The sequence below is a fragment of the Chenopodium album genome, chromosome 7 (genome assembly GCF_948465745.1).
Source record: "Chenopodium album chromosome 7, dcCheAlbu1.1, whole genome shotgun sequence".
Classification (NCBI taxonomy): Eukaryota; Viridiplantae; Streptophyta; class Magnoliopsida; order Caryophyllales; family Amaranthaceae; genus Chenopodium; species Chenopodium album.
In genome coordinates this window covers 39246454-39273006 of record NC_137840.1, presented here as the reverse complement: position 1 = coordinate 39273006, position 26553 = coordinate 39246454, and the positions used below count along the sequence as shown (strand labels likewise).

The window sequence follows — 26553 nt, the reverse complement described above, 5'->3', positions numbered from 1 at the left end:
AATTATGTAAGGGTATAGGCATGAGTGGTTTCTTTCAAATGCATCATGATACTTATGATTACTTGACATTAGAATTTATTTCTAGTTTTAATGTTATTAAAATGAATGCTTTGATCACTCATGTACAATTCCGATTTCTAAACAACGATGTGCGATTAACTCTAAAAGAATTTGGGAAGTTGTTTGAGCTAAAATCCGACAAACCTATTGAACCCTCCCAAGACCACATTGTCGTGGTCTACAAGAGACTCACCGGGGGAGGGTTTGATTAACCTCCAACACGCCAAAGGGATGTGGATTCAACATCCCGTCCCAAAGTTTTGGCAAAGGTTTGCCAGCCTCATAATTTTTGGGAGGCATGAACCGGCAAACGTAAGGAGGGATGAACTAGAATTGTTGGCATCTTATATGATCCCTAATGTTGAGAAATTAAACATACCTCATAGGATTGCCAACCACTTTCAAAGGGAGGCCAATGCGGCCGAAACGGGTAGGTCTAGGGCGCCTATCTATTTTGGGGGGTTGGTGACCCATATTGCTATTAAACACCTAGGATGGAACCCAAATGGGCATAGGAAAGTAGTGGGATCAACCCTCATGGACCTAGCTTACTTAGGGAGCCTAAACTGGGTGCAACCCATGGGCGGTGAGACTTGGTGGATAGTCCACCGGGAATCGGGTAGGAGAGACCAAGCTTTTACCCTAACCAACCCCGCCTTGACCAAATTTGAGAAGGGGAAGCCTTCTTACACATTCGAGATAAATGGTCAAGGTGAGGTTCAAGAACCTCACCCTTCACCACAACCCCACCATTCCCCCCAACACCATTCACCACACTACCCCCAACCACCACCCTAACCCTTTACCTATGGCATGCCCACCTCCTCCGTCGATTATAACATCGACCCCAACGCCCCTTATGACTTTTCGGCTTTTCGGAGCTAACTCGATCGTATAGAGATGGGGCAAGGGAGGGTAAAGGGCATGGTGCAAAACCTAGATTCTAGGTTAGGCACTTTGGATAATCGGGTGGGTCATATAGAGAGGAACCTCGGGAGGGGTTTATACCCGATGTACGATGACTTTGCACGTCGAGGGGCTAGGCATTAGTTCCCGATTGGTTCCAATACCCCCAAGGAGGGTATTCCACCCCGGAGTTTTTGGTACTTATGTGGACTACTCTTTAGTCCATGGATATGGGGGTGATGCTCCTTTTGGGGGTATGGGGGGAAATGTGAACCCTAACTACTTTGCAGGTAGTTCAGGTTATGGTAGTGCTGGAACGAGCCAGGGTGGTGCCGGCTCGAGCTATGGAGGAGGGTACGAGAGGATGGATGATGATGAGGAGTAGCTTCTCCTAGCTACCTTCCCAAGTTAATGAGGGCATTGATTAATTTGGGCTTGGGGGGGAGATTTCTTGTATATATGGTAACTCTCTCTCTTTTCTCTATTTAATTCCTTTCTAGTGTGGTTTTTATTGCTTTCCTTTATGAAAAAAATACAAAAAAATTTGAAAAAACAAAAAAAATTCAAAAATACGTTCCAACAAATTGTAAATAATGCTTCCCTGTGTCCCATACTTAGAAAATATTGTTTTGATTCTTGGTATATGGTAATAAGCTTTGTGAATTTGTTAATCATGATTTGAAGTTTAATTGTTTGGATTCCTAAACATTCGTCAATTTTGCCAACTATTTGTGAATATAGTGCTTGACTAGTTGATTTGGTTAGGAATGTGTGATATTTCCTGGTATGTCAATGAATTTGAGTATTGGTTTGCAACTATTAGTAATGTTTATATAGCTCAATATTATGCACATTGAGAAGGACGAAGGCATTTGTTCTCTTAGGAAGCCTTCAGATGATATTAGATACATTTGTTCCCTTCTTGTTACCCATGTTGTTGCTTGTGCCCTTTTATTGTTTATTTAGCCACATTACAAGAACTACTAAAAATTATGGTTTTTGCGACCGCCTTTACCGGTCGCAAAATATAGCAAAAACGATCGCAATTCATAATTGCGACCATCAATGGTCCTAAAGGGGTGGCCGTTATTTCCTTGGTCGCAAAAAAAAAAATTATTACGACTGTTTGACGGTCGCAGATTTATTGCGACCATTTTTGTTATTTTCAACGACCGCAAGGGAAACGGTCGCAAACATCAGTAATTGCGACCGGTAAAATAAACGGTTGCGATTTTGGAAATTAGCGACCGCTTTTGGCCGTCACTAAAAGTTGAAAAAAAAAACAAAAAAAAAAATTACGCACCACCCCTACTCTTCACAGCCACGCCCCCACCACTTCTCTCACCCAACTCCACCCACTGCGCCTTCCCAGCCAACCACCTTTACCCACCACACTACACACCTTAAAACACCACCCAATCACCACGAAAACCCCAGCCAGCCACCACGGAAACCCCAGCCACCACGAAAACCCCAACCACCACAAAAATTAGCAAAAATCAACCCAAAACAAAGATAAAATCAAACCCAAAAAAGCCAAAATATCCAAACAAAAATTCAAACAAAAAAAAAAGACAAAACATGGAAATTCGAATTAAAACATGGAATTTCGAATTAATAAAAAAAACCAGAGAAAATTCAAAGTAATTAACCACAAAATCGAAAATAAAACAATTATCAAATCATAATCAACCAAAAAAATCAAATTCGAAATAAAATTAACAAAAATCAACCCAAAAATCGAAACGAAAATCAAACATACATAGTAACATTAACAAAAATAACAAAAATCAAACCCAAACATTAACAAAAAAAAATGAAAACGAAAATGAATCCCAAAATGAACAAAAATTAACATTCAAATACTGAAATTCGAACAAAAAATCAAAAAAAAATTCGAATAAAAACTCAGACAAACAAGTATAAACACGATAACATACCTTAAACCTCGAGTTGACTTCGAATTTCACCTCAAGATTGGTTTAATAAGGCCAAATTCGACAATGAAAAGTCTAGATCTAGACTTTTCATGGTCGAATTTGAGCTTAAAAACCATCAACTTGCTTAGCCATAAGATTGTAGCCATAAGATTGTGACGGTGGAGATAGTGGTGGTGGGCTAAAGCTTGACGATGGAGGTCATGGTGGTGACGGTTGGCGTCGGTTGAATGTTTGGACGATTTTTGATCTATTTCTTTGAAGTGTGTCTGATTTTCGGCAACAAAAGTCAATTAATAATGAAGGAGGAGAGGAGGAATGAAGGAGGAGAAGAGGAATGGCGAGAAGGAAAGAAGGACCGAAGGAGGAGAAAGAAACAACTGTGAGAAGAGAGAGAGGAGAGAGAAGGAGCGGCTGCTGAATGAGCGGAGGGTGAAGTAGTTAGGGTTTGCAAATAAGGTATGTTTTTAATTAAAAAAAGGGTCTTTTACGATCGTTTTGCCGGTCGCAGATTATGATTATTTACGACCGTCTCTTTGACGGCCGCAGATTATGACATTTACGACCGTCTTTGCCGGTCGCAGATTATGATTATTTACGACCGTCTCTTTAACAGTCGCAGATTATGACATTTACGACCGTCAGAGACGGTCACAGATTTTGACATTTACGACCGTCTCTTTGACGGTCGCAGATTATGTCATTTACGACCGTCAGAGACGGTCGCAGATTTTGACATTTACGACCGTCTCTTTGACGGTCGCAGATTATGACATTTACGACCGTCTTTGACGGTCGCAAATAATTTATTTTAATTTGGAATTATTTTTAATTGTTAAAACAGCCCTGCGACTGTCTAAAAGGCTAAAAACGGTCGCAAATTTGCGACCGCATAAAAAACGGTCGCAAAATATAAATTTTGCAACCGTTTCTCAGACGGTCGTAATAAAACGGTCACAATTTAGCCGAATTTTAGTAGTAAAGCCTATATGAGCCCCATTGGTTACTAGTCCCAAGCTTGGCTTGGGGGAGCTATTAGTTGGTGAGGTGAGGGAGTTGTGGTGTGCATATCATTTGCACAATGTGGGAATAAAAGAAGAGTGATTGTTCTTTGATATTATGATTGGAAAATATTGATGTTTTGTGTTTCAAAGTTGAAAATTTCAATATAAGGTAAAAAAAAAAAAAAAAAAAAAAAAAAAAAAAAAAAGAAGAGCAAAGAAAAAGTTGTTTCATATGTTCAAATGTTCTATTTGAAGGTTGCTCAAGAAGAAAAAAATTCAAAAGAAAAAAAAGTTCAAGTTTGAAGAAAAAGAGAAAGAAAAAGTATAAGTAGTTCAAAGTTTGTTTTAATTCACTCTATTTCATATTATCATATTTTGTGAGTGAATATGTAGGTGTTGGGATTGTGTTGTGTATATGATTGTTTGGTGAAATTTTGTGGAGTTGAGTTGTGATTGGAGATGTTTTGGTCATCACTTGTTGTGACCTTGGATTTTATTAGGATATGGCTCCCTTAAGCATGGCTTTACTCTCACATTTTCCTAAACTTATCCTACCCTTTACCCTACCCTTACATTACAAGCTTTAAAGACCTTCCGACCTTTGTGCATATGAGTTGTATGAATGTGAAAGTGTTGTTTATCAATACAAGTTATGATTTGACATATTTCGAGTTAACTAGTAGGTTGAGCGTTCATTGTTTTAAACACGCGAGAGTGTGAGTTGGGAGGGCATTGTTCACAAATAAAGGGGTTGGTTGGAGAGCGATCGAGTACATCTTTTACTCGCCACATAAATGAGAGTTGAGTGTGTGAGCACTAGTCTTGAATTCTATATGCTCATGTTGTTTGCTCTACTTGACAATTGTTGGGGATGAAGGATGATTAGATGAATGAGATTGATTGACATTGAAGCATGTTCATTAGATTTATCTTGAATCGTTTGTGCTATATTTTGTTTATTGGGGTGAGGTATGTTTTATATGTTCATTGATGAGCTCTTTGCTTAGGGACAAGCAAAGGTTTGGCTTGGGGGAGTTTGATATGTCCAATTTATATAGTGTTTTACCCCCGTCCCATGGTCATAATTAGTAGTGTTTTTGGCTCTTTAGGGCAACTTTTATTACTAATTTTTGTTTTCTAGTGTTTTTGTAGTTTTGCTTGAGTTTTGTAGGAAATTGCACACTTGAAGGACACGACCATCCTTGAAGCCCAGGATCGGTGAGAGCCGGTGATTAAGGGCTCGGTATATGATACCGGGGCAATTGGATCAAGTAATCAAGACCCGATGAGGAAATCCGGATTGGGCCGAGGAATCGAGCCCAATCGAAATCCAAGCCTCGAAGAAGAAGCCGGGCCCGATCGGGCAAGCATACGCCCGATCGGGCGGGCGCGAGCAAAGTAGCCTCAAGGAAGAAGCTGCGCCCGATCGAGTGAGCGTAGGCTCGATCGGGCACAACACACCAACAAGGGCGTAGTGAAAAAGGCGGGCCCGATCGGGTGGCCCTTCGCCCGATCGGGCGCGTGTTTTTCTAAGGACCTGATTAGTTTTGTTTAAGGAATTGTTTTAGGGATGTTTAAGTACGATTTTTGTATGTAATTTTGGATTACCTTCTCTTTTAGATTTTCTCTCTCTACTTAGGATATTCTCTCTCTTTAAAACTCTCTCTCAACATTGTTCTTAATTACATTCATTAATCCATATTTCTTTTGGTAACAATTTCTTCTCTTTTAATTTTAGTTATTTTATTTAATTCTTTCATTATGTCTTGCTTTATTGATTTGATTAGTTTAGATTTATTTATGCTTGAGTAGTTTTATTTCTAGGGTTTATGGAGATCTAATAAATAATATGAAGGAGTAAATTTGTGATTGTTGATTATCAATGCTTGGTTAATTTCTTATTGATTGATTTAATGTTATGCAATTAGGTTTGGCTAGATTTAATTGTATGAGTTTAGCAATATTAATTCGAGATTCGACATATGAGAATTGATGTTTAGGCTTAGTTTCAATAGGCGGACTAATTTATAAATGGTTAAGTCGAGATTCGACAGATGAGATTTTATACCGGTAAATTAACTCTGTGATTATAATACGTAGCGAAAGCCCTTTATAATTTGATTAATCAATGCTTGATGATTGCTTATTATGATTTGCCCTAGAATATTGTTTATTAGTGAACCTATGCCCTAAGCCTTTTAATATTTAATTCCTCCCTACTTTATTTTCTCTGAACATATTCTTCGTAGTATAGTCTTTAATTACAAAAACATTGGTTACCGTGATAATTTAGATTATAATAATTAATTAGGAGTAGAAAGACCTGTTTCCCTGTGGGTTCGACTCTACTTCCCTATCTGTATTAGGTAGAGGACTTAGGTAATATTTTTGATTAGGAGATACGACTTTACCCTATCAATTATGCTTTAACATGATTATGATTATTTTTATGATTTATGATTATAATTGTCATAATTATTGTTATGATGATTATTATACTTGTTATTATTATTATTATTACTATTATTATTATTATTATTATAATTATTATGATTACGATTATTATTATGATTATGGTTATTTTTTTATTATTATTATGATTATTATGTTGCTTGATATTTATTGTTATTGCTTGATAATGCCTTTTATGCATGTTTAAAGGGAATTAGTACTTATAATCACGCTTAATAAGATAATTAATAATCTTGTTTAGGGTTAATTTGATTATAATTCAAGGGATCGCCAATAATAGTTTTATTTGTGCATTAATATTCAACCAACATATATAAAAGGTTTAGGGTTAATCCTATTGATTGCATGTTAGTCAGAAAGCGCACATGAATACGATCAGAATAAAGTAGAGGCCTATTATTAGGGCAGGTTCAATCTCTTTTAGGTTGGATTTGTACCTTCATCCCCGAACTACCAGTCATGGTTCCAGACCTATTGGAGTTGATGATCTCCTGGATCGTTAAGGGGTGTAACCTTCACCTCGTGAACGGTTTACAAGTTCCTAAAACTTGTTGGCGACTCTTTTGCTCTAGCTTCATTCCCTTTGGACGCCACCGTACTTTAGTGTATGATCACAGTGGGGTTCAAGTTTGGGATAATGCTTGAAATATTCCCTACAATGCTAAATCCTTAAATCTTGATCGGCAGCGGCTTCTAGAATGAGGGTCGCATTCTTGCTACGACCAGCATGCTGCGCTTTCCAAGCCATAGGACAATACTTCCACTCCCAATGCATGCAGTCTATACTACCAATCATCCCAGGAAAACCACGCCTATCATTTTGGTAAAGGATTCTCCTTATATCTTCATTTGTAGGACTTCGTAGGTAATCACCTTCAAAATGTTTAATAACCCCTTGACAAAAATGTTGCAACGCCTTCCTAGAGGTTGTTTGGCCAATACGCAAATATTCATCCACGGCATCTAGAGCCAGACCGTAAGCTAACAATCTTATTGCTGCAGTGCATTTTTTGCAAAGGTGATAAACCTAGCCTTCCTGCTGCATTCCGACGTTGCTGGAAAAACTGGTCCCCTTCAACCACCTTGCTCATAATATGACAAAACAAACGTCGTTTCATTCGAAATCTACGACGAAAATGGTTTTCGTTGTAAACCGGATTATTTGCAAAGTAATTGTTAAATAACTGCAAATGCCCTTTTTCTCTTTCCCTATCCCCTCTTGGAATTGGTACACTATCAACATCGTTTATAGGTTGGCTTTCTTGTGGTGGGTTTTGTGGAATTAATATAAGTGGTAGGTGGTTTGTGACAAAATCATCAACAAGGTGATCGAAGTCTTCATTTTGATTAGAATCTGAAGAACTTGAGCTTGAGGTGATGGAAAACATCTTTTTTTGTTTTGGTACGATAATTGGGATTGTTGGGGTGATATTGTTTACGTTTAAGTGTAGCACATGTATATATAAGAAAGTCATTCATTATTTAATAAAAACAAAGAGTAAATGGGACATGTGACTAACTTTTACTGATGATATAACTCTGAATCATAAAACTATTTCAATGCATATGACTAGCATTTTCAGTTGATATGATTTATCACTGCAAACCACAGAACACTGAATACTTACTCAAATATGTACTTAGGATTGAATGCATTACTGCAAACCAGCACTAATTGTATTTGACTATTTACTCGAATTTGACAATTCAACAAAATTTTGAATGTATAAAACAAAACGTACCATAGAAAAAAAATTAAATAAGAAGCTAAAAATAAAATTATTTTCATAGATCATAATGTTGAACATAAATTTGAACATAGACTAAAATAAACTTAAACATAACTTTAAATTGGATATTAAACTACAACATAAACAACAAAGGCTAAAATAAACTTTTACATAAATTAAAATTCGAACTTAAACTACAACATAAGCACACTAATAAGTAGACAAAAATTCATACAAAAGTTACATTGTCCTTTTACCGTAGACTAATTCAGTTAATTCATCCTTCCACGACTCTTCAATAGGAGTTAGCGGTGTAGTTTTCTCCAATAGAGCTTGTAGCATATGAAAATTCATCTTCCTTTCCTGTAATTCAACCTGCTTTTGTTTTCTCATCTCCCTTTTCTCGTCCATATCCAACTTGTTTTGAATAGCCTCTCTTTCTCTGTTTTCATTATTTGCCTTCATTTGCTCACCAATGCTTAAAACTGCACTTTCAGAAGCCACCTGTTTCCCCTTATTACGCTTGGCTTTTGCTTTTTTAACACCATCGGGTCGAGGTAGACCGCCAGACGACAAACCGATAGACGGACCATCACCTTCAACTTCAGTTCTAGATCTCTTTCCACTGCCACTGCTATCATCTTCGACATCATCACCACAAGCTTGTCTTTCCGCTTTTGACATTCCCCATCTCAGTTTAGTCCTAAATTTTGGGTCATTTTTAATCATTTCCCATACATGATGACAAGTGAAATTATGGGGAGGCTTGGCCGAAATATAGAATAACTTGGATGCGTTGCTAATTCGGTCAACTTCATTGTAACCACTCCCTGTAGCTCTACCCGCTTCAACATAACAAGTACTCCATTGCAGCAAATCTGTTGCCATCCTTCTCCAATGGCTTTCTAAACTCCTCACAGGTCTGGGCGGTAGAATGTGGGGATTTTCAGCTTGCGCTTTATCATGAGCCGCAGACACTTTGCGCCAAAGCACAATTGCTTTTTGATTTGTACCTGAAATCGCATCTTGATTAAATTTCATGTACAAACCAGTAAGAGCTTCATCCTTTGCAACCGACCAAATACGACTCGCTCTAGCGAGTTGTTGGGGTTGATTGGCCGACATTCTTGGAGGAGATTGAGGGTATTGAAGAGTTTCTGGAACATTTTCTTCAAGCTCCTCCTCGTATTGAGAGTTACTCCCTTGATACGTAGTAGGTGATTGTGGTTCATAGTTAGTGTTTTCAACAGGAATATGAGGAGGTGTTTGTTGTGAAGTATTTTGCAAAGAGGTGTTTCCTAATCTTTGTAGGAAAATTTGAAATTGAGGATTGTTAAGGAAATCAACCCCTAAATCAGCTAAATGAGCAGAAAATTGAGAGTAGTTGGGGTTATTGGGTTCCCTGAGATGATTAAATTTTAAAAAGATAATGTTTGCAATATTTGATCAGATATAAAGTTAAATACTAAACAACAATTAGTAGTAGTAGTAGTAATAATAATAATAATAATAATAATAATAATAATAATAATAATAATAATAATATTAATAATAATTTAATAATAATGATACTTTTAATAATAATTTCTGATAAGATTTTAAATATGTATTTCAAAGTGATAGATAAGTGAATATAGTAATTTTTTGAGATTTTTGAAGTATGTGAAATTATATGAAAATGGATGTCTATTTATAGAGGAAAAAAAAATATGAACGTTGGTGTAATTTTTTTTTTAAACGTAAATATGATTTATAACGATTACAAAATTGTAACCGTTGGTATTAATTGTTAATTTTTTGATTGGTTGAGAAAGGCTGACAGGATGCGTGTCAGCGTGCCATTGGGCCGCGTGACGCGGCCTGTCAGCAGCTGATGATAAATTTTTTTTTGCTTCGTTCCACCAAAACGACGTGTTTTGGGGAATGTGTTGAATAGCAGTTTCCAAAACTCGTCGTTTTGGTGTGGGGTTAGCAAAAAAAAAAAAAAAAAAAAAAAATTGAATATCATTTTTGCCGTGGGGCCCGCCGAATTACTTTTCACCCTTATTTCTCCTCATCTTGTGCGCAGATTTCATTCTCCCCATGAGGAGATTATTTTCTTCTCTTCAGTATAGGCTTTTTGTATTTTTTTTTTCACAATTATTTCTTCTCATGTACATTTTTTACCTCATTGGTGTGAATGCTCTAAGTGACTATCAAAGGGGACGGAGGGAGTATATATATATATATATATATATATATATATATATATATATATATATATATATATATATATATATATATATATATATATATATATATATATATATATATATATATATATATATATATATATTTAAAGCAAGTATTTTTTAGAGGCATAATTTTTTATGTAAAAATGTCAAGTATTCTTATTGATTTCGCCTTTAATAATAAGTACCGTAAATGATTAGCTTTCAACTCAATAGAAGTAGTTTTAAAACATAAAAATCAAGAATATATTCAAGTTCGTTCCAGATTTCTGAATATTATTATTAATCGAGATTGGACACAACTTCTTTCTACAAGTTTATTAATTGAATTTGATGTAATAAGTACATGTCAATACGTGTGTTTGGATCGGATTTGGTAAAATATGATCAAATCAAGTCCATATTTATACTTGAGTTATGTTAAATTATTGTGTTTACGCAAACCGAAAATCTGAAATTTTTATCAAATATTTTATGAGTCTGTTTTTTTAGTGTGTTGACACCTGTAATCAGAAGAATTTCCTTAAACACTTTGTCATATCCTAGTTACTTTATATAGTTAAACGATTATCAATCCTTAATTATGCCATGCAAAATGTGCTAGAGGGCCCCAAAAGTCATCATCTATCATAGTCAAAGCAATAGTCAAAAACTCCATTAATCCTGCAAAAGGCCGACACCTTCAAAATCCAAGATTTATCATCATTAATCATCATTTTAATTCATCACTCCCACTCTTAATTTTTTTAAAAATCAAAATAAACAACCCCCAAATATAATAATTTATAATATCCATTTAATTAATTAACCATACTTGTTTTTTGGTACAAACCAATTAACACATTTGACCACAAAATTAATTATTTCAACCCCACAAACAAATTTCCTAATTATTTCATCTTTTCTCCTCCCTTCAATAAATCACCCATGTGAGTTTGTTTACCTCACTTCATCGTTAATGGCGGAACCCAGAAGAACTCCAGCTGTTCGTGATGTTAGTCCTGACTCAGTCATTCTTACATTCGAGTCAAACTTCAATAGTCTCTTCTCCTCTGCTTCTGCTAGTGTTGATCGTTGTTCGTTTGCTTCGGATGCTCAAGATCATGATTGTCTTTCGTCCGACTTTTCCCAGGTTAAGAAACTCTTGATACTATACATGTTTTATAGGGATTACATTGTTGATTTATGAGTAGTTTTCTGGGTGATGATTGTTTTTTTTATTTTTTGCAGAATTTGAGTGGAAATGGAGGTTCAGATCTAAGTAACAATGGGAGATACCTCAGCAAAAAAGTTGAAAAAGCTAAAGGTGGAACTGCAACTTTCGTTGTTATTTGTATTACAGTAGTTCAACTTTTTGGGTTTTGAAATTTAAGTTTATATGTATAAAATTTGGTTCAATAATTGCGGTTTTTTTTATTGTGTGAATAGTTTACAAAGAAGAAAACAACAAAGTAGTACACCCTAATGTTGATCATGTAACAGAACCCCTAGATTCTGCGAGAAATTCGTTTTCATTAGCTCTTAAAGGTAACAATTGAAAAAGGGATTGTATTATTGAAGTTTGTTTGGAGTTTTTGTTTATTGGTGTAACACTTTTGGTTGATTAGAGTGTCAGGAAAGGAGATCTAGATCTGAGGCTGTTAATAAGAAATCGGACCGGCGAAGACCGGCTTCATTGGATCTTAATAACTCATTGAGTGTGAATGTGGTGAGTTCATCATCGCCTAAATTTGGTGGCGTGATGAAGAAGGGTGTGGTTACACCTCGAAAATCCGGGAAATTTCCGAGTCCGGGGACACCCAATTATCGCCATGGAAGTGTTGGAATGGCGAAAGGGTGGAGTTCTGAGAGGGTTCCTTTGCCTTGTAATGGTATTAATAGAAGGCAAATTGGTGCTGCATTGTTGCCATTGAGTAATAATGGGAGAGGGTTGCCTTCAAAGTGGGAGGATGCAGAGAGGTGGATTTTTAGTCCGGTGTCTGGGGACGGAGTTGGGAGGACTTCTTCATCATCATCGTCGTATCAGCAACCTAAGAGGCGGCCTAAGTCGAAGAGTGGTCCTCTTGGGCCACCTGGGGTTTCGTATTATTCACTGTATTCACCTGCTGTTCCTATGTACTATGAGGGAAACCATATGGGAAGTCATACAGCAGGATCGCCTTTCTCATCAGGAGCAATGCTGGGAGATGGTTGGTCCTTTCGTGCAAGTGGTGAAACTAGAGATTTTTCGAATACTTTGGAGCCCTGTATTGCTCGTTCTGCTAGCGTACACGGTTGCACTGACCTCGTCTGTCAAGGATCTTTGACCAGCTCTCAAGGTATGATAGTTTGTTCTGCGTTGCAATGAGTCTTAAGGAAAAGTTTTCATTTTCTTAGCCTTTGCCTTCTCTTGTAAAATTTCTTAGTGAATAGTGAACATAGCTGAAGAAGATTTCAGCTCTTGTATTTGTTAATGTTGATGCTTTGATCCAGATACAAACAAAAGATTAATTTATTTTAGTAACAAAACAAAAACAAATTCTTTTTGTTGGGTCCAGGTTTTGGAATTGATTTATGATATAAATAATAAATTAATCATGTAAACTTCTAAATTATTGAATGTCCAAGTTAATTCTTAAATCGATAATTTAATCATCCAAAATTTGTCTTGTCCCCACTCTCCGTTTTGATATCACTTTCAGACCTTAAATTGCTTTCTTTCTTTATTTCTTTTCTTTTTCTTTGTTGGTACAAACATTAAGCTCTTTTTTTTTTGGTGATAGGAATGTGATCAATTTGTGAATCTAAAAATACTCCGGTAGTATGTAGAGTGTGATGTGTTTCATCTTGAAATTCAATTAAAATTTGTAAATTTATAAATGAAGTAGCTCTGTTGTGAATCCAGAGTGAGGGAGGAATTGCTATAATTTTGATTTAATCATCAATAGCTAGAAGCTCTTTTAATGAGTGTAATCTTCATTAAAATTAAATGACCTTAGCTTATGAGAATCCTACATACATCTTTTTTTTGCTTTATGCCATGTTACCTTTTGTTGTGCATGCAAGGTTTATTTTCCCAAGGATTGAACGGGGTGCATTAATCATGGGATCAAACAATGAAACAAGATGGAGGTACTTGAAAAAAATGATCAATTTGGATGAATCTTCGATGGGAAAGAAACAAATCCTTGTGTTTTTGGTTGGGTGGTGGGCTTAAATGTCCATTGAGAGTCTAGATTTATAGGAGTTTCCTTAAAGGGTTTATCTTTGGTTTGAGTAGCATATATATACTAGCTCAGCAAAACTTTCCATTTCATAGGTTATTTATGCATGAGGTTGAGAGGTGTTAATTCTTTCATCTTTGGATTAATTTGTGATTACCAAAGGGAAGTGGAAGGCTCTAAAAGTGTTTATAATCATCATTAAATTGCTAATGTCAAGATATGGAATTATGCCTTTCCTCTTCTCTACGTGTCTCTTCCTTTTATGTTCCTCCGATTCTATCATGAAGTGTTTAGGTCTCATTTCATATAAATTATCTTCTCAGTATAAACTAATGAGTGGTAACAATCATGATTTTTTGTCTTTATGAATTATTTGTGGTCAAATAGATACCGTGTCACAAGCATATTGCGGTCTTGAAAGGTTTCATCACTGTCTTAATTCATTTATGTTCTGATCTGAAGAGCCCTTTGTAGCAAATTAGTTGTGAAATTATTGTTGCAACTATACTTGATCATTTTCTTCTATGTGATTGAACATAGATGAAAGAGTTGATGGTGTGAAAAATGCTACCAGCATTGTGTCCCGTGCTATTTCTAGAAGGGACATGGCAACCCAGATGAGCCCTGAAGGTAGTTGCCATTCCTCTCCTAGAAGGTCTTCTTTCTCTCCATCTACCCCTTCCATCCTACCAATTATGGAGGTCCAGAGTTCTAGTACCTCAAAACCAGAAGTGAGGGATGTGCAGATTGATGAGCGAGTCACAGTGACACGATGGTCCAAGAAATATAGGGGGCGCAATACAAGTAAAGAGTCTGAAGTTGTGGACGAGTGGAAATCGAAAGTAGAGCCGTGTTCTCCTGCTTGGGAAGTGTCAGAGACAGTGAAGAGCCTTTCAAAGTAAGTCATTCTTACATAAACTGTGGCCTTTATTGAAATAGCACTGTAAGAAATTAAATGTCATTTTAAGCCAGTTTTCCCTGCAACATCTTGAACAGGGCCAGGAGAGATGAAGCTAAAATCTCAGCATGGGAAAATCTGCAGAAGGCCAAAGCTGAGGCAGCCATACGGAAACTTGAGGTTCTTACATATTGTTATATTGTGTGATAATATCTTGGTAATGTTAGCCGTGATGCATAATTATGAAGATTTCTCTAAAGTTGATCAAGTAGTTCATGCATGATGCAAACTAGGTGATTGAAATATCACAACATTAATAGGCTTGTGCTGGCTGAATTGCATGATGCAGATGAAGCTGGAAAAAAAGAGGTCATCATCAATGAATAAGATTATGAAGAAGTTGAAATCTGCTCAGAAAAAGGCTCAGAACATGAGGAGCACAATACTTACCAATCAGACGCTTCAGGTGTCTAAAATGAGCAATAATGCAGTATCTTTCCAGACTCGTCAGATGGGTTCCCTCAGCGGTTGTTTTACATGCCATGCTTTCTAAAAATCTAAACTAAAGGTAAATTATTTATGTGCTAGGAAATGTTAATGCGTAGTAAATTTAATGTCATTAGATTATCAAGAGTAGTTTCTGTTTCTGCATTGTACTGTCCATATGAACTGTCATGTTTGCAACACATTGACATTTTGTGCTTGTGAAACTTTGAATTATAGGGCACCTATAAGTATATATTTACTTTCATATATCAATAAGGATTCTATTCAATGCTCATAACCTTTCATAGAATAATATGGGTAACCTTATCATACGCGATGGTGAGAAATAGGGCTCCAATTATTTAGTCTGATTTTTAATAGCCAAGACATACATTCTTATGCTTGGTCCTTTTAGAGGCAAAATAAATCAATATTTGATTCATCAACTTAGATTGACTTGACCAATACTACCAATCTTCATTTCTAGGTGAAGTGTGAGCTCAAAGATACTGTAAATGAACTTTTCTCGACCATTGTTTTTACAATATCCTTCCATTTCCTTGCAACATTTCAATTTATCTTCAGCAGCAAACTGACTGATCAATTCTGCAGGCTCACAGTAGGACTCTTTCAGCTGGAACATTATACAACTGGTACATAGAACGCTGCGTGCTTCATAGACAATGCTACAGCCGGTCAGCCAGTGCCCATTCAGCTGATTACTTGAAACACTTGTTCGACCTCTTCGAATTTTGTTTCGTTCACTCAGCTCTAGGGGGCGGGGGATGTCTAGGATCCAGATTATATTGTAGAGTATTTAAATTGTTAAGATGTGGAATTGACAAATAATGTATGGCTATATTTTTGTTCACTTATTTCATTATTCCCTTGTTGGATGTGTCATGTATGTAAATCAAGTGTTTAGTTTGTTAAGAGTAACAATTATCTACAATCAACTTTGCATGAGCTCCATTTAGGATAATTGTTTCAAAATCTATGCACTTGCTTATACAAGTTTACATAACGGAGTACTATAAATAAAACAGCAGGTATAAATGTGTTTCCAAAACTAGTTAAATTTTTAAGAATTAATGTTACCGGGTGGCCAATGAGCTCGGTTGGACACGGCCCACCCTCTCACGGCTGGTGGGTCATCAGGGTCAGCCCGTAAACCTAGTTCTGACCTGACACACCTCGGTTCAGGTTTGGGTGTGTTGTGGGTCAATTTTCTCCAAGCCTAATCCCCTTCAACCTAGCCCACTTTGACTCATTTAATTCGGCCCACCTGTATATCCCGGTTGATAATATTCATGTTGGAAAATAGGTATTTTAAGCTGAATTTCATGAATCATATTTAAAGATGGGCACGGGCCGTGCCGGCACGAGCCCGCCACGGCACGGCACGACGGCCCACCTGTGGGCCGTGGGCTTGTTAACCTTGTTCGGGTACGCCTTTTAATCGTTCACCATGAATATATAATCTTACTTTCATTACTACACTTATAATCTATTGCATGCATGACATATGCTATGGTTCTCTGATATATGATATAATTATGAATGCCACAATAATAACTCACATGTAATATGATATGCTATAAGTTATATATGCTACATAGAGTAATCTTAATGTAACTTTCTTTGTACATTTACTTTAAGGCACATTTTCTGTTACCCGAAGCCAAGGAAATGAGGAATGCTATTTTGAAGCGTATTGGCATTAAAGAAGAGTATACATGATGGAATCACAACTCAAAATTGGAGTTTTCTGGTTGATTATTGGCTTTCATCGGACGCCAAGGTTTGCATTTTGATTTTTACGGGAATTTTTTGTTTATAGATTAGCTCTGTATAACTGTTTTGTATGTTGTCAAGTTGTTAGTAACATTTTAGTAAGATATAATAAATGAACAATCCTAGATGTGTGATAAACATTTTGGTGGTTATGTTGTTTATGCTGATCCACTCCTCCCACAATGTCCTCTAATTCTTCAGAAGCGATAACCTATGACCAGCAAATCTATAAACTTACAGTCTTATAGCTTTATAAGGAACAAATCAGAGAGAGAAATGAGTAAAGTATACACAATGAAACAACAGTAATGGACCTCCTGTATTCGCCGCTGATGCTACAACCCTTTTCCTCTGTTGTCTCTCTAATAAGCAACATATTCTCTCCTTCCTTATTATCTTGCTGTTGCCAATAGTCGTTTTCTTGTGTCAGCATTGCATCCCATCAGATATAGTTAGTCACACGATAAGGTTTAGAGATCTCAAATCCATTATATTTACACAGTACACGTGTTAGTGAGAACAGAGGCTAGCTTCCATCAGACCAACTCACTACCTAATCACACAAGCAGATCCGTTATATTCTAATTATATTGTTTTAGTGTGATGTAACATTATTTCTATCTCATGCTAACCATGATTTTAAATAAACAGAAAATGTTTGAACTCGGAAAAGCTGCTCGTGCGTCGCAAGTTCTCGTGCGCAAGAGTGGTGCTAAAAGCTTTGCAAATCGCAGAGCTATTCTGGTATAATTATCCTTCATTTTATTTAGTCCTAAAATTTGCATTTAGTGTTTTTTTTCTGTTTGACTATCTTACAAGATTTGGAAGAAAATGTAACTTCGTCAATTTAAAAGACTTAAAATAGCAGAAGTTAAAAGTCAGATATTTGTATGTTTCTCACATTGCAGAAAAAACAAAAAGGTGATTTCAGTGAATTGGAGTTTTTTAAAAGTGTTTACAGCGAAGGAGATGGAAGCTTCAAAGAGAGCACAACATCTCGTCAGTTTGTGGTATATATACTAATGAAATTTAGTTTAACCACTAATTTATTAGTTCTCTGCCAAGTCTTATAGTTTTCTTATCATGTAACAAGAGGATGCAATTAAGAAGGTGCAAGAAAGCCTTGATAACTCCTCTTCTTCCATTCCCAAGGTTGATATTGAAAATGAAGTTTTCAATCAACTTATGTATCAAGGCGAGATCCCTAAGCGTCCTCTAAATTATGGCTTTGGTGTGAAGCAAAGCGACATCTTTGGAGTGGAAGGACATTTAAGGAAAGAAGGGTCTTACTATGTCAACAATAGTGATATGGAAGTGGAGAAGTTGAAGGTTGCACTGTTAGATATGAAGAAGCAAAATGAGGATCTTGCTGAACAAAATAAAATATTGAACACAAAATTTGATGCAGTTGATTCTATGATGGCACAGGTTTTGAAGGCAATACGTAGTGGAAATGTTTCATCAGAAGTTATAGATAATGCAATACAACTACTTGATTCTCAGGTTTGGAATAAACCATTTCTTTTTTCATCCGCTTCCTTTTTTTTTAAAATTTCCTTTCATTATCTGTGGCAAGATATAAAATTTCCTTTCATTAAAATTTCCTCAAGATAATGCAATACAACTACTTGATTCTCAAGGCTGAATCTATATTCCGTGGAATCGTACGGTTTTTAAATTCTGTATTATTTGTTTTAAATTCTGTATTATTGGTTTATCTTCCTTGGTGCACCTTCTTTGCATTATGTGGTTTTCTGTAGCAATATAATCAAGAGACTCGATTTGTCTTAAACGACAAGATAGAAAGCTACATTAGAATATTTTAGCTATATGCTACAGAACTATGAAGTTACCTTAGGGGATGTAAATTCCTTGTAGTCAGAATGATATAATGTGAGCAATAAAACCCAATATTTGAGAGGCACATATACTAAGAATGATGGTTTAATTCATATGTTCAAGATGAATGTGGATAAAGTTGATTTGGGTATTTTATACCCGGCCAAGTGGCCCAATCAGAAAGTGCCACGTGTCCTCCATATAGGTGCCATTTGGACCTATGGAATGATGACACGAGGAGGGAGGATTCTTCTCCGTCCTACGTGGACTGAAGGTCCAGCAGGGACCATTCAGGTGGCGACACGTGTCACACAAAAAGTGCTTCAAAATCCATTGGGCACAGTGACACGTGTCACTCAGGCATTGGCCCTGGGATGGCGGCCTTCTAAGGCCCAAATCCCGAGGCGCCGCAAAACGGCGTGACCTAACTCCTAGGTCACCAGATCCTAGGAAGGCACACTTTTCAAAAGGACCCTATAAATAGGGACATTATGTCATTTATGACGACAACAAGAAAAACAGAAAAGAGAGAGAGTTTTTGACACGCAATACGAGATAATACGTCACTTACCACAGAGCTGTCGTTTTCAAAGAACACACAACACTTTACCTGAGCTTGGAATCCAAGGAGATAACTTTACTTCCGCACGTTTTATTTCCGAACATTTACTAACTTAATCTTCGGAGGCGGACCACCGACCATCCGGCGGTCCGTTTGCTTTGCAGGTACAGGCATCCTCAGTTGAATCCAGTTTCAGTGTTGTAACTCTCCCGAGGGACAAAAACCCCCGAAACATTTGGCGCCGTCTGTGGGGAGAGTACCTCTGAAATGGCTTCACAAGAGCTTGTACCAAATCCGAATGCCATTCGGCCTCCAAATGATGTACTGGTCCAAACGGACCATGACTCAGGTGATGACGCTGATGTCGAAACCTATGTGGATCCAAATGGATCCCTCATCTCTAAACGCATCCGCAGTAAGGAACGGCGAGAGCGTCCCCATGTTCAGGCAGGACCAAGCAAAACTGCTGGCCAGTCAAAGAAGCCCTCGGGGCGGCCGTTTGATCCTTCCCAGGCGGCAGGATCAACTCCCGTCACTCGGGATGAGCTAATGTCACTTCTGAGCAGCCTCAGGGATGAAATCAAGCAGCTCGCCTCAAAGAAGTCGCCTACTCCTAGAAAGGAGCAGTCAGCCAAGAAGCCAGCCCAAGTTGGCAAACAGAAGTCGGTCAGGGACCGTTAGCCGACTCCTCATCCTGCTCCTAAGGAGAAGGCCAGGCCCCAATTTGACCTTAATCGGCTCCGTTTCCCAGAAATGGGCGCAAGAAAACCCATCCGGCACATACAGCCGGATGGTAGCAAGAAAACGTTCTCTGACGCTCGACAATACATTGAGGAGAGGAGAACCCAGCAATCAGAGTCGGCTTCAACGTCGACTTATCATGATAGCTTTCGGAATACCTCTATGAGGTGTTCCCAGTCTGTACATGAGACCCCAGCAAGCAGCCAAAAGGTTCAGTATGGGCCGCATGTGATTCAGTCCGCCTAGTACATGGCACAACCATTATACCAGACGCCAGTTGTACCTTACATGCAACCTACCCTCTATGGAGGACAGGCGGCATACGGCTATCAGCCGATGGACTGGCAGCTTAGGCTGCAACACCTTGGAGATCAACCCTCTGCTTTCTCCAGGGAAATAACTGAAGCCGTACAGCCGGCTAAAGTTAAAAACATTCTGGTTGGAGCCTATGACGGGACCTCCAACCCAAAAGACCACCTGCTAGCATACACCCACCTCATGTATTTACAGGGGTTGGATGATGCCGCATGGTGTCGTTGCTTTCCAGCCACCCTGAAGGGCATAGCCCAGCAGTGGTTTGGCAACCTGCCGGCTGGCTGCATAAATAGCTTCAAGACGCTTGCGTTCTTGTTTGCATCAAACTTCTCTATGAACATCCCTGCCAAAAAGACAAGTCTTGACTTGGGCAATGTACAGCAGGGAGATAGAGAAGGTTTGCGATCCTACGTCAGGCGGTTCAATCTGGTCCGAATCCAGATTCATGGCTGTCTGATGAGGTCGCCTTCACAGACTTCTTTAAGGGTCTGAAGGACGGGTCCACTTTTAAGTACGAACTCGTCCGCAAACAAATCTTTACCCTGCAAGGAGCCTTGCGAGAGGCGGAAGCCTACATACAGGCGACCGAACTCTGCTCCTCCAATAAGCAGTCGGACCATAAGAAGTCTGACCGACAGAAAGAGAGTCGGCCTGCTCAGCCAGCTCCTAAGCCAGAAGAGAGCAAAAAGAAAAAGCAAGTCTGGGCCATTGATAATTCTGATCAATCGGCCCAGAAGAAGAAAAAAGAGTGGAAGCCGTACGTTCCAAGGTACGAATTCCACAAGGACTGCTGCTCCATCCTTTTGGAAATTAAGGATCGGCTAACTCTTGAAAAGCCGACTGCTATGAAAGGTTCCGCTGAAAATCGGAACAAGAACAAGCATTGCCATTTCCATGAGGATGTTGGCCATGACACGAACGACTGCTTTAGTCTCAAGCGGGAGCTCGACCGTCTGGCCGACAAAGGACAGCTAAAGTCCTATGTGAAGTCCAAAGTGACTTCAAAAGCAAATCCGGGGCAGTCCAAGAAAAAGACTCCCCAGCCTGCTGTGAGTGCCGAAACTAATGAAGAACCGGTGTATACCATAGTAGGCGGATTTGCCGGTGGTGGCCCGACCATTCGGGGTACCAAGGACCATCTGAGAAAGATGGTCAATTCTGTTGAGGAGGGGGATACAGCTAGCACATCCACCTTCCCTAAAGTTGTCATCACCGAACAGGACAGAGGCAAAGTCCATCGGCCGCATGATGACCCTGTTGTCGTTGAGTGTAAAGTCGCCAACCAGCTGGTTGGCCGAATTCTGATTGACACAGGAAGTTCCTCTGACCTCATCAACCTCAAATGCTTGTCCAATCTCAAGTACAAACCGGATAGCATGATGGAGGTCACCCACACCTTAGTTGGGTTTGGGGGAGGACTTGTGCACCCAGTCGGACGAATCGACCTACCTGTCCGCCAGGGAAGCAGGAAAGACGGTCGGCACATGACCATCCGTTTTCTAGTGGTTGAAGAGCTCACGGCTTACAACCTCATCTTTGGCCGACCCACTCTTAATGAGTGTAAGGCCGTCATCATCCCTGCTCTCATGCTACTCAAGTATGAGAAGGATGATGGAACAGTTGGTTCCCTTAATGGGGACCAAAAGACGGCTCGAGAGTGTTATCTCTCGGACGTCAAGCCTGCGGCCGCAGCATCCGGCCGGGGCAAGAAAATGATTGACCTCGACAATGTCGAGGAAGAAGAGTCGGCCCCACCAGCCGGAAAGAAAAGAAAGACTGATCAGCTGGTGGTGGTCAAAAAAGAAAAGCAATAGCAATCACTGACCGGGGAAAGGTCGGATGATCTTCGTCCCCAGCCTACTGGAGAGCACATTGATATCCCTCTGGATGATAGCCGTCCAAAGCGGACTGTTAAGGTGGGGACGATTGCCTTTACAAAGTTGGGTGAAAACCTTCACCAGCTGCTCAAGGAATTCAAAGACATCTTTGCCTTTGAAGTGGAAGAGATGCCAGGCATCAGCCCGAATCTCGCTGTCCACAAACTCGTCGTGGATCCTAAAAAGAAGCCCATCCGGCAAAAGAAAAGAAACCACGGCGAAGAAAGAAGTCAGGCGGCAGCTGCCGAAGTAAAAAAGCTGTTAGATGCCAAGTTCATTCGGCCGTGTAACTTCCCTGAGTGGGTAGCTAACATTGTGTTAGTAAAAAAGCCGAATGGAACTTGGAGGATGTGTGTTGATTACACAGACCTCAACAAGGCATATCTAAAGGATAGCTATCCACTGCCTAAGATCGACAGTCTGGTCGACTCAATAGCCGGACATGCCCTGATGAGTTTCATGGACGCCTATTCAGGTTTCCATCAGATCCCCCTGTGGAAAAAAGATCAAGAAAAGACGGCATTCGTCACTGATCAGGGGTTGTTCTGTTATACGGTGATGCCGTTTGGTTTGAAGAATGCGCCTGCTACCTTCCAACGAATGATTAATACGGTCTTCATTAATCAAATCGGAAGGAATGTAGAGGCGTACATTGATGATATGATAGTCAAATCCAAACAGCAGGCGGATCACCTTGCTGATCTCCGAGAAACATTCGCCACACTCAGGCGGCACAAGGTCATGCTTAACCCAAAAAAGTGTGTCTTTGGTGTTGAGTCTGGGAAGTTTCTCGGATTTTTGATTGACCAAAGAGGAATAGAGGCCAACCCTGAGAAAATACAGGCGGTAATCGACATGCAGTCGCCCCGTACTGTGAAGGAAGTGCAAAAACTAACTGGTTGTCTGGCGGCCCTGGGGAGATTCCTCAGCCGTTCAGGCGACAAGTGTCTCTACTTTTTCCAGGCAATCAAAAAGAAGACAAAATTTGAATGGGGGGATGATGCAGAGGCGGCCTTTCAAAGGCTAAAAACTCATCTGCACTCTTTGCCGAGGCTTGTCAGCCCTTTGCCTAAAGAAAAGCTCTTCATGTACTTAGCCGTCTCTGATCATGCCCTCAGTGCTGTCCTCTTAGCTGAAAGAGACGACATCCAGCTCCCGGTGTATTTCATAAGCCATGTTTTGAGAAATGCGGAGCTTCGGTACCCCATGGTTGAGAAATTCGGCCTTGCCCTTTACATGGCCATCAAGAAGCTTAAACCTTACTTCTTGGCGCATGCGGTAGAGGTCTATACTGACCAACCGATCAAACGGCCACTCACAACCTTGGAGTCTTCTGGACGAATGCTCAAATGGGCAATTGAAATACAAGGATTAGAAATCACTTATGAGTCAAGGAAGGCAATAAAGGGACAATCATTCGCTGACTTTATTGTCGAAATGACAAGACCGGCTGTTCCAGACAATACGGACCAGGTCTGGAAAGTGTATGTGGATGGGAGCTCCATTGTGAACGGCTGTGGTGCGGGGATTATCTGTCAATCTCCTGAAGGAGATAAGTACGAATACGCACTGCGGTTCAAGTTTCAGGTCTCTAATAATGAGGCCGACTATGAGGCCCTGCTGGCCGGCATCCGGTATTGCAAGACGGCAGGGGCGAAGAAGATATCCGCCTGCTCTGATTCTCAACTGGTCGTACTCCAGGTTAATGGAACGTACGAGGCCACTCATCCGGCCATGATAAAATATTTGCAGGCGGTCAAGAGTGAAGTTGGGTCACTTGAAGAATTTCATCTAACTCAGGTGCCCAGGTCTTCAAACAATCAGGCGGATGCTCTGTCCAAGTTGGCATCATCCGCCTCCTGTGAAACGCCTCGGTCAGTCTTCTGGGAGGTCATGGAAAAAAGAAGTATATTTGAGGAAGACCCCATTGGAATTCTTGACCGAAGCTCAACTTGGATGGACAACATCCGGACCTATCTTGCAGACGGCACGCTCCCTGACTCACCACGGGAGGCGGCTGTTCTAAAAAAACGAGCAGCTAACTTCGAGTTGCGGCAAGGAGAGCTCTTCAGGGCTGGCTTTTTGAAACCCCTGTTGAAGTGTGTTACCCCTGAAAAGGGGAAGGAAGTTCTCGAAGAGTTGCATTCGGGATTCTGCGCCTCCCATATAGGCGGCAGATCCCTCGCGGCCAAGGCCAGGCGGCTTTACTTTTGGCCAACTCTGGAGTCGGATGCCATGGAAATGGTGAAAAAATGTGACAAGTGCCAAAAATTTGGCAAGCTCATCCATCGTCCGGCTACAGACTTGACGGCCATCCACAGCCCAATACCCTTTGCCAAATGGGGCATGGACATTCTGGGGCCATATACAACTGCACCAGGCGGCAAGCGCTATATATTGGTGGCTGTGGATTACTTTACCAAGTGGGTAGAGGCTGAGGCAGTCAAAAACAACAAGACTAAAGACGTCATTTCCTTTGTTTGGAGGAACATAATCACTCGTTTCGGGGTGCCCATGTCTATGGTTTTTGACAATGGTCCTCAATTTGAGACGCCTCAACTCAAGACTTGGCTGGGAGACCAGGAGGTCTCAAGCTTCTTCGCATCAGTCGGCCGGCCGCAAGCAAACGGCCAGGTCGAAGCCTTCAACAAGTTAATCTCAGACGGGATTAAAAAGAAGATTGAGCGGGCTGGTGGCCTTTGGGCGAATGAATTACCACACGTCCTTTGGTCTATCAGAACGACTGCTAAAGGGGCAACGGGAGAAACCCCATTCCTAATGGTGTATGGTGCAGAAGCTGTTTTGTCCATTGAGCACTATGAGCCGACCCTTCGAATCATGTTGTATGATGAAGAGGCAAATTGGGAGGCCATGCGCCTAGCATTGGACTCACTTCCAGAGCGCAGGGGCAATGCTGCCTTGCGTCATGAGATATACCGTCTGAGAATGACTCGGGCTTACAACAAAAGAGTACACAAGCGTCCTCTCAAAGTGGGGGACTTTGTGCTACGGAAAATGGAGGCAGTCGGTAGGGCGAATGAACAGGGAAAGCTAACCCCAAATTGGGAAGGCCCCTACCAAATTTATGAGGAGGTAAGAGACGACACCTACCGCCTGGAAGAACCAGACGGCAGGCAGCTGCCCAGAACTTGGAATGTAGACAACTGAAAAAGTACTACTTCTAAGTACGAATGAAAAGACCTCAATTTTGTAAATCTCACGTATTGTTAATGAGAATATGCCTTCATTTCCCAACTTATCTTTTTATTTTAGTTTTTTAAGTGTCGCCTGTACCAAATACAGACGGCCAATATGTTTGGAAAGCGTCTGTTCCAACAGCAGACGTCCCAATCCCTCTAAAGGAGCCGATTGTTTTAGAATAGTCGTTCCTACGAAAATCATCAAGTTTACACCAACACTTGACGAATCATTAAAGAGGCCTAAGGCCAGATAAAATCATGATGAGGCCCATGGCCGGATATTAATAAAAAAAAGAGACCGAATGGTCACAGTCTGCTCCAACATGAGTATGACCGTCTGCTCCAACATGAGTCAGATAACCGGCGACGTCCATTTGGGCGAATTCGTCGAGGAGAAGCATCTCCCATTTGGGTGGCACATTGCTCTACGAATATATCAAGCGGCCCTACCGAATGCTAAAGCAGCATTCGCAGTCGTTTGTTTTAATCAAAAGTGAAATCTAAAAGACCTGAATTTTCTATCTAGCGCAGTTCAGAAATGGTCACTGTTTCATAAGTAGAGATTAAGCGAGGCATAAAGCCAGATGCGCCTGTTATTGCTCAGGGGCAAAACAGGCGGAATATTTGATTAATATACGAGTTATGTTAACTAAAAACTTATTGAGGTTATTAGTCGGATGACGCCTGATCCTTGCCTAGGGGGCAAGACAGGCGGACAATTATTATTTTTTTTTTAAAGAAATTTGTTAAGTTACAAACTTAGCATTTTATCTCAAAGAGGCCTATGGCCGGAGGCGCTTGTTTTTGCTTATGGGGCAGAACAGGCGTAGGTTTACCCTTAGCAAATTAGCTAAGTTGGAAATTTGAGTTAGTTTGAGCCAATGGCCGAATGAACACTTTATGTTTGCCAATTCTGGATGGACGTCTGCCGCGTGGTTTGGGGTAATCACCATAGTGATTGATTGACTTAGAAACCATGCATACTCTTCTAAGTATCAAAAATTTCTAAGCCAATCAATCCAATAAACCGAAACCGCTCGACATCCGTCCAGGGGCAAGAACATTCGCATGATATACAGGTTATTATACTTAGCCAAAAACATGCAATGAAAAATTCAAAATGCAAAGGACAACTATATGGATAACTTCAGCCAATTGGCCGAATGATTCAAATTAAAAAGACCAATCGTCACCTGATGATTGGTTAAGATTGTTATCTGGCAAAGCCAGAAAGATTGTCAAATTACCCGACCCCTCGGTCGGTAAAGATACAAATACTCGGCACACAGGCCGGAAAA

At 39.8% G+C, this 26553-nt stretch overlaps 2 protein-coding genes across 3 annotated transcripts; one reads left to right on the top strand and one right to left on the bottom strand.

The window, feature by feature from the left end:
- Positions 1-7040: 7040 nt before the first annotated feature.
- LOC145640182 (uncharacterized) lies at positions 7041-7767 on the bottom strand. The gene is made up of 2 exons (XM_081691483.1): positions 7488-7767; positions 7041-7375 (listed from the first exon to the last, which is right to left on the bottom strand). Exons 1-2 carry the CDS (start codon positions 7765-7767, stop codon positions 7041-7043), a joined length of 615 nt encoding a protein of 204 aa, XP_081547609.1.
- Positions 7768-11050: 3283 nt separating this feature from the next.
- Positions 11051-15915, top strand: LOC145637817 (uncharacterized). Of its 2 annotated transcripts, XM_081688841.1 has the most exons (8): positions 11051-11472; positions 11571-11646; positions 11769-11867; positions 11948-12658; positions 14084-14441; positions 14540-14621; positions 14791-15009; positions 15540-15915. In XM_081688841.1, exons 1-7 carry the CDS (start codon positions 11299-11301, stop codon positions 14992-14994), a joined length of 1704 nt encoding a protein of 567 aa, XP_081544967.1. In that variant the 5' UTR covers positions 11051-11298; the 3' UTR covers positions 14995-15009; positions 15540-15915. The 2 variants fall into 2 exon arrangements, with proteins under 2 accessions (XP_081544967.1, XP_081544968.1); XM_081688842.1 differs by lacking the exon at positions 11769-11867 and having other exon boundaries at positions 11052-11472.
- The last annotated feature ends 10638 nt before the right edge of the window (positions 15916-26553 follow it).

Coding starts and splice junctions, on each gene's coding strand:
- LOC145640182 (XM_081691483.1), bottom strand. CDS start 7,767: ATGTTTTCCATCACCTCAAGCTCAAGTTCTTCAGATTCTAATCAAAAT. Junction 7,376..7,487: donor TAGATTTCGAATGAAACGAC/GTTTGTTTTGTC, acceptor AATGCACTGCAG/CAATAAGATTGTTAGCTTAC.
- LOC145637817 (XM_081688841.1), top strand. CDS start 11,299: ATGGCGGAACCCAGAAGAACTCCAGCTGTTCGTGATGTTAGTCCTGAC. Junction 11,647..11,768: donor AAAAGTTGAAAAAGCTAAAG/GTGGAACTGCAA, acceptor TTGTGTGAATAG/TTTACAAAGAAGAAAACAAC. Junction 14,442..14,539: donor ACAGTGAAGAGCCTTTCAAA/GTAAGTCATTCT, acceptor CATCTTGAACAG/GGCCAGGAGAGATGAAGCTA.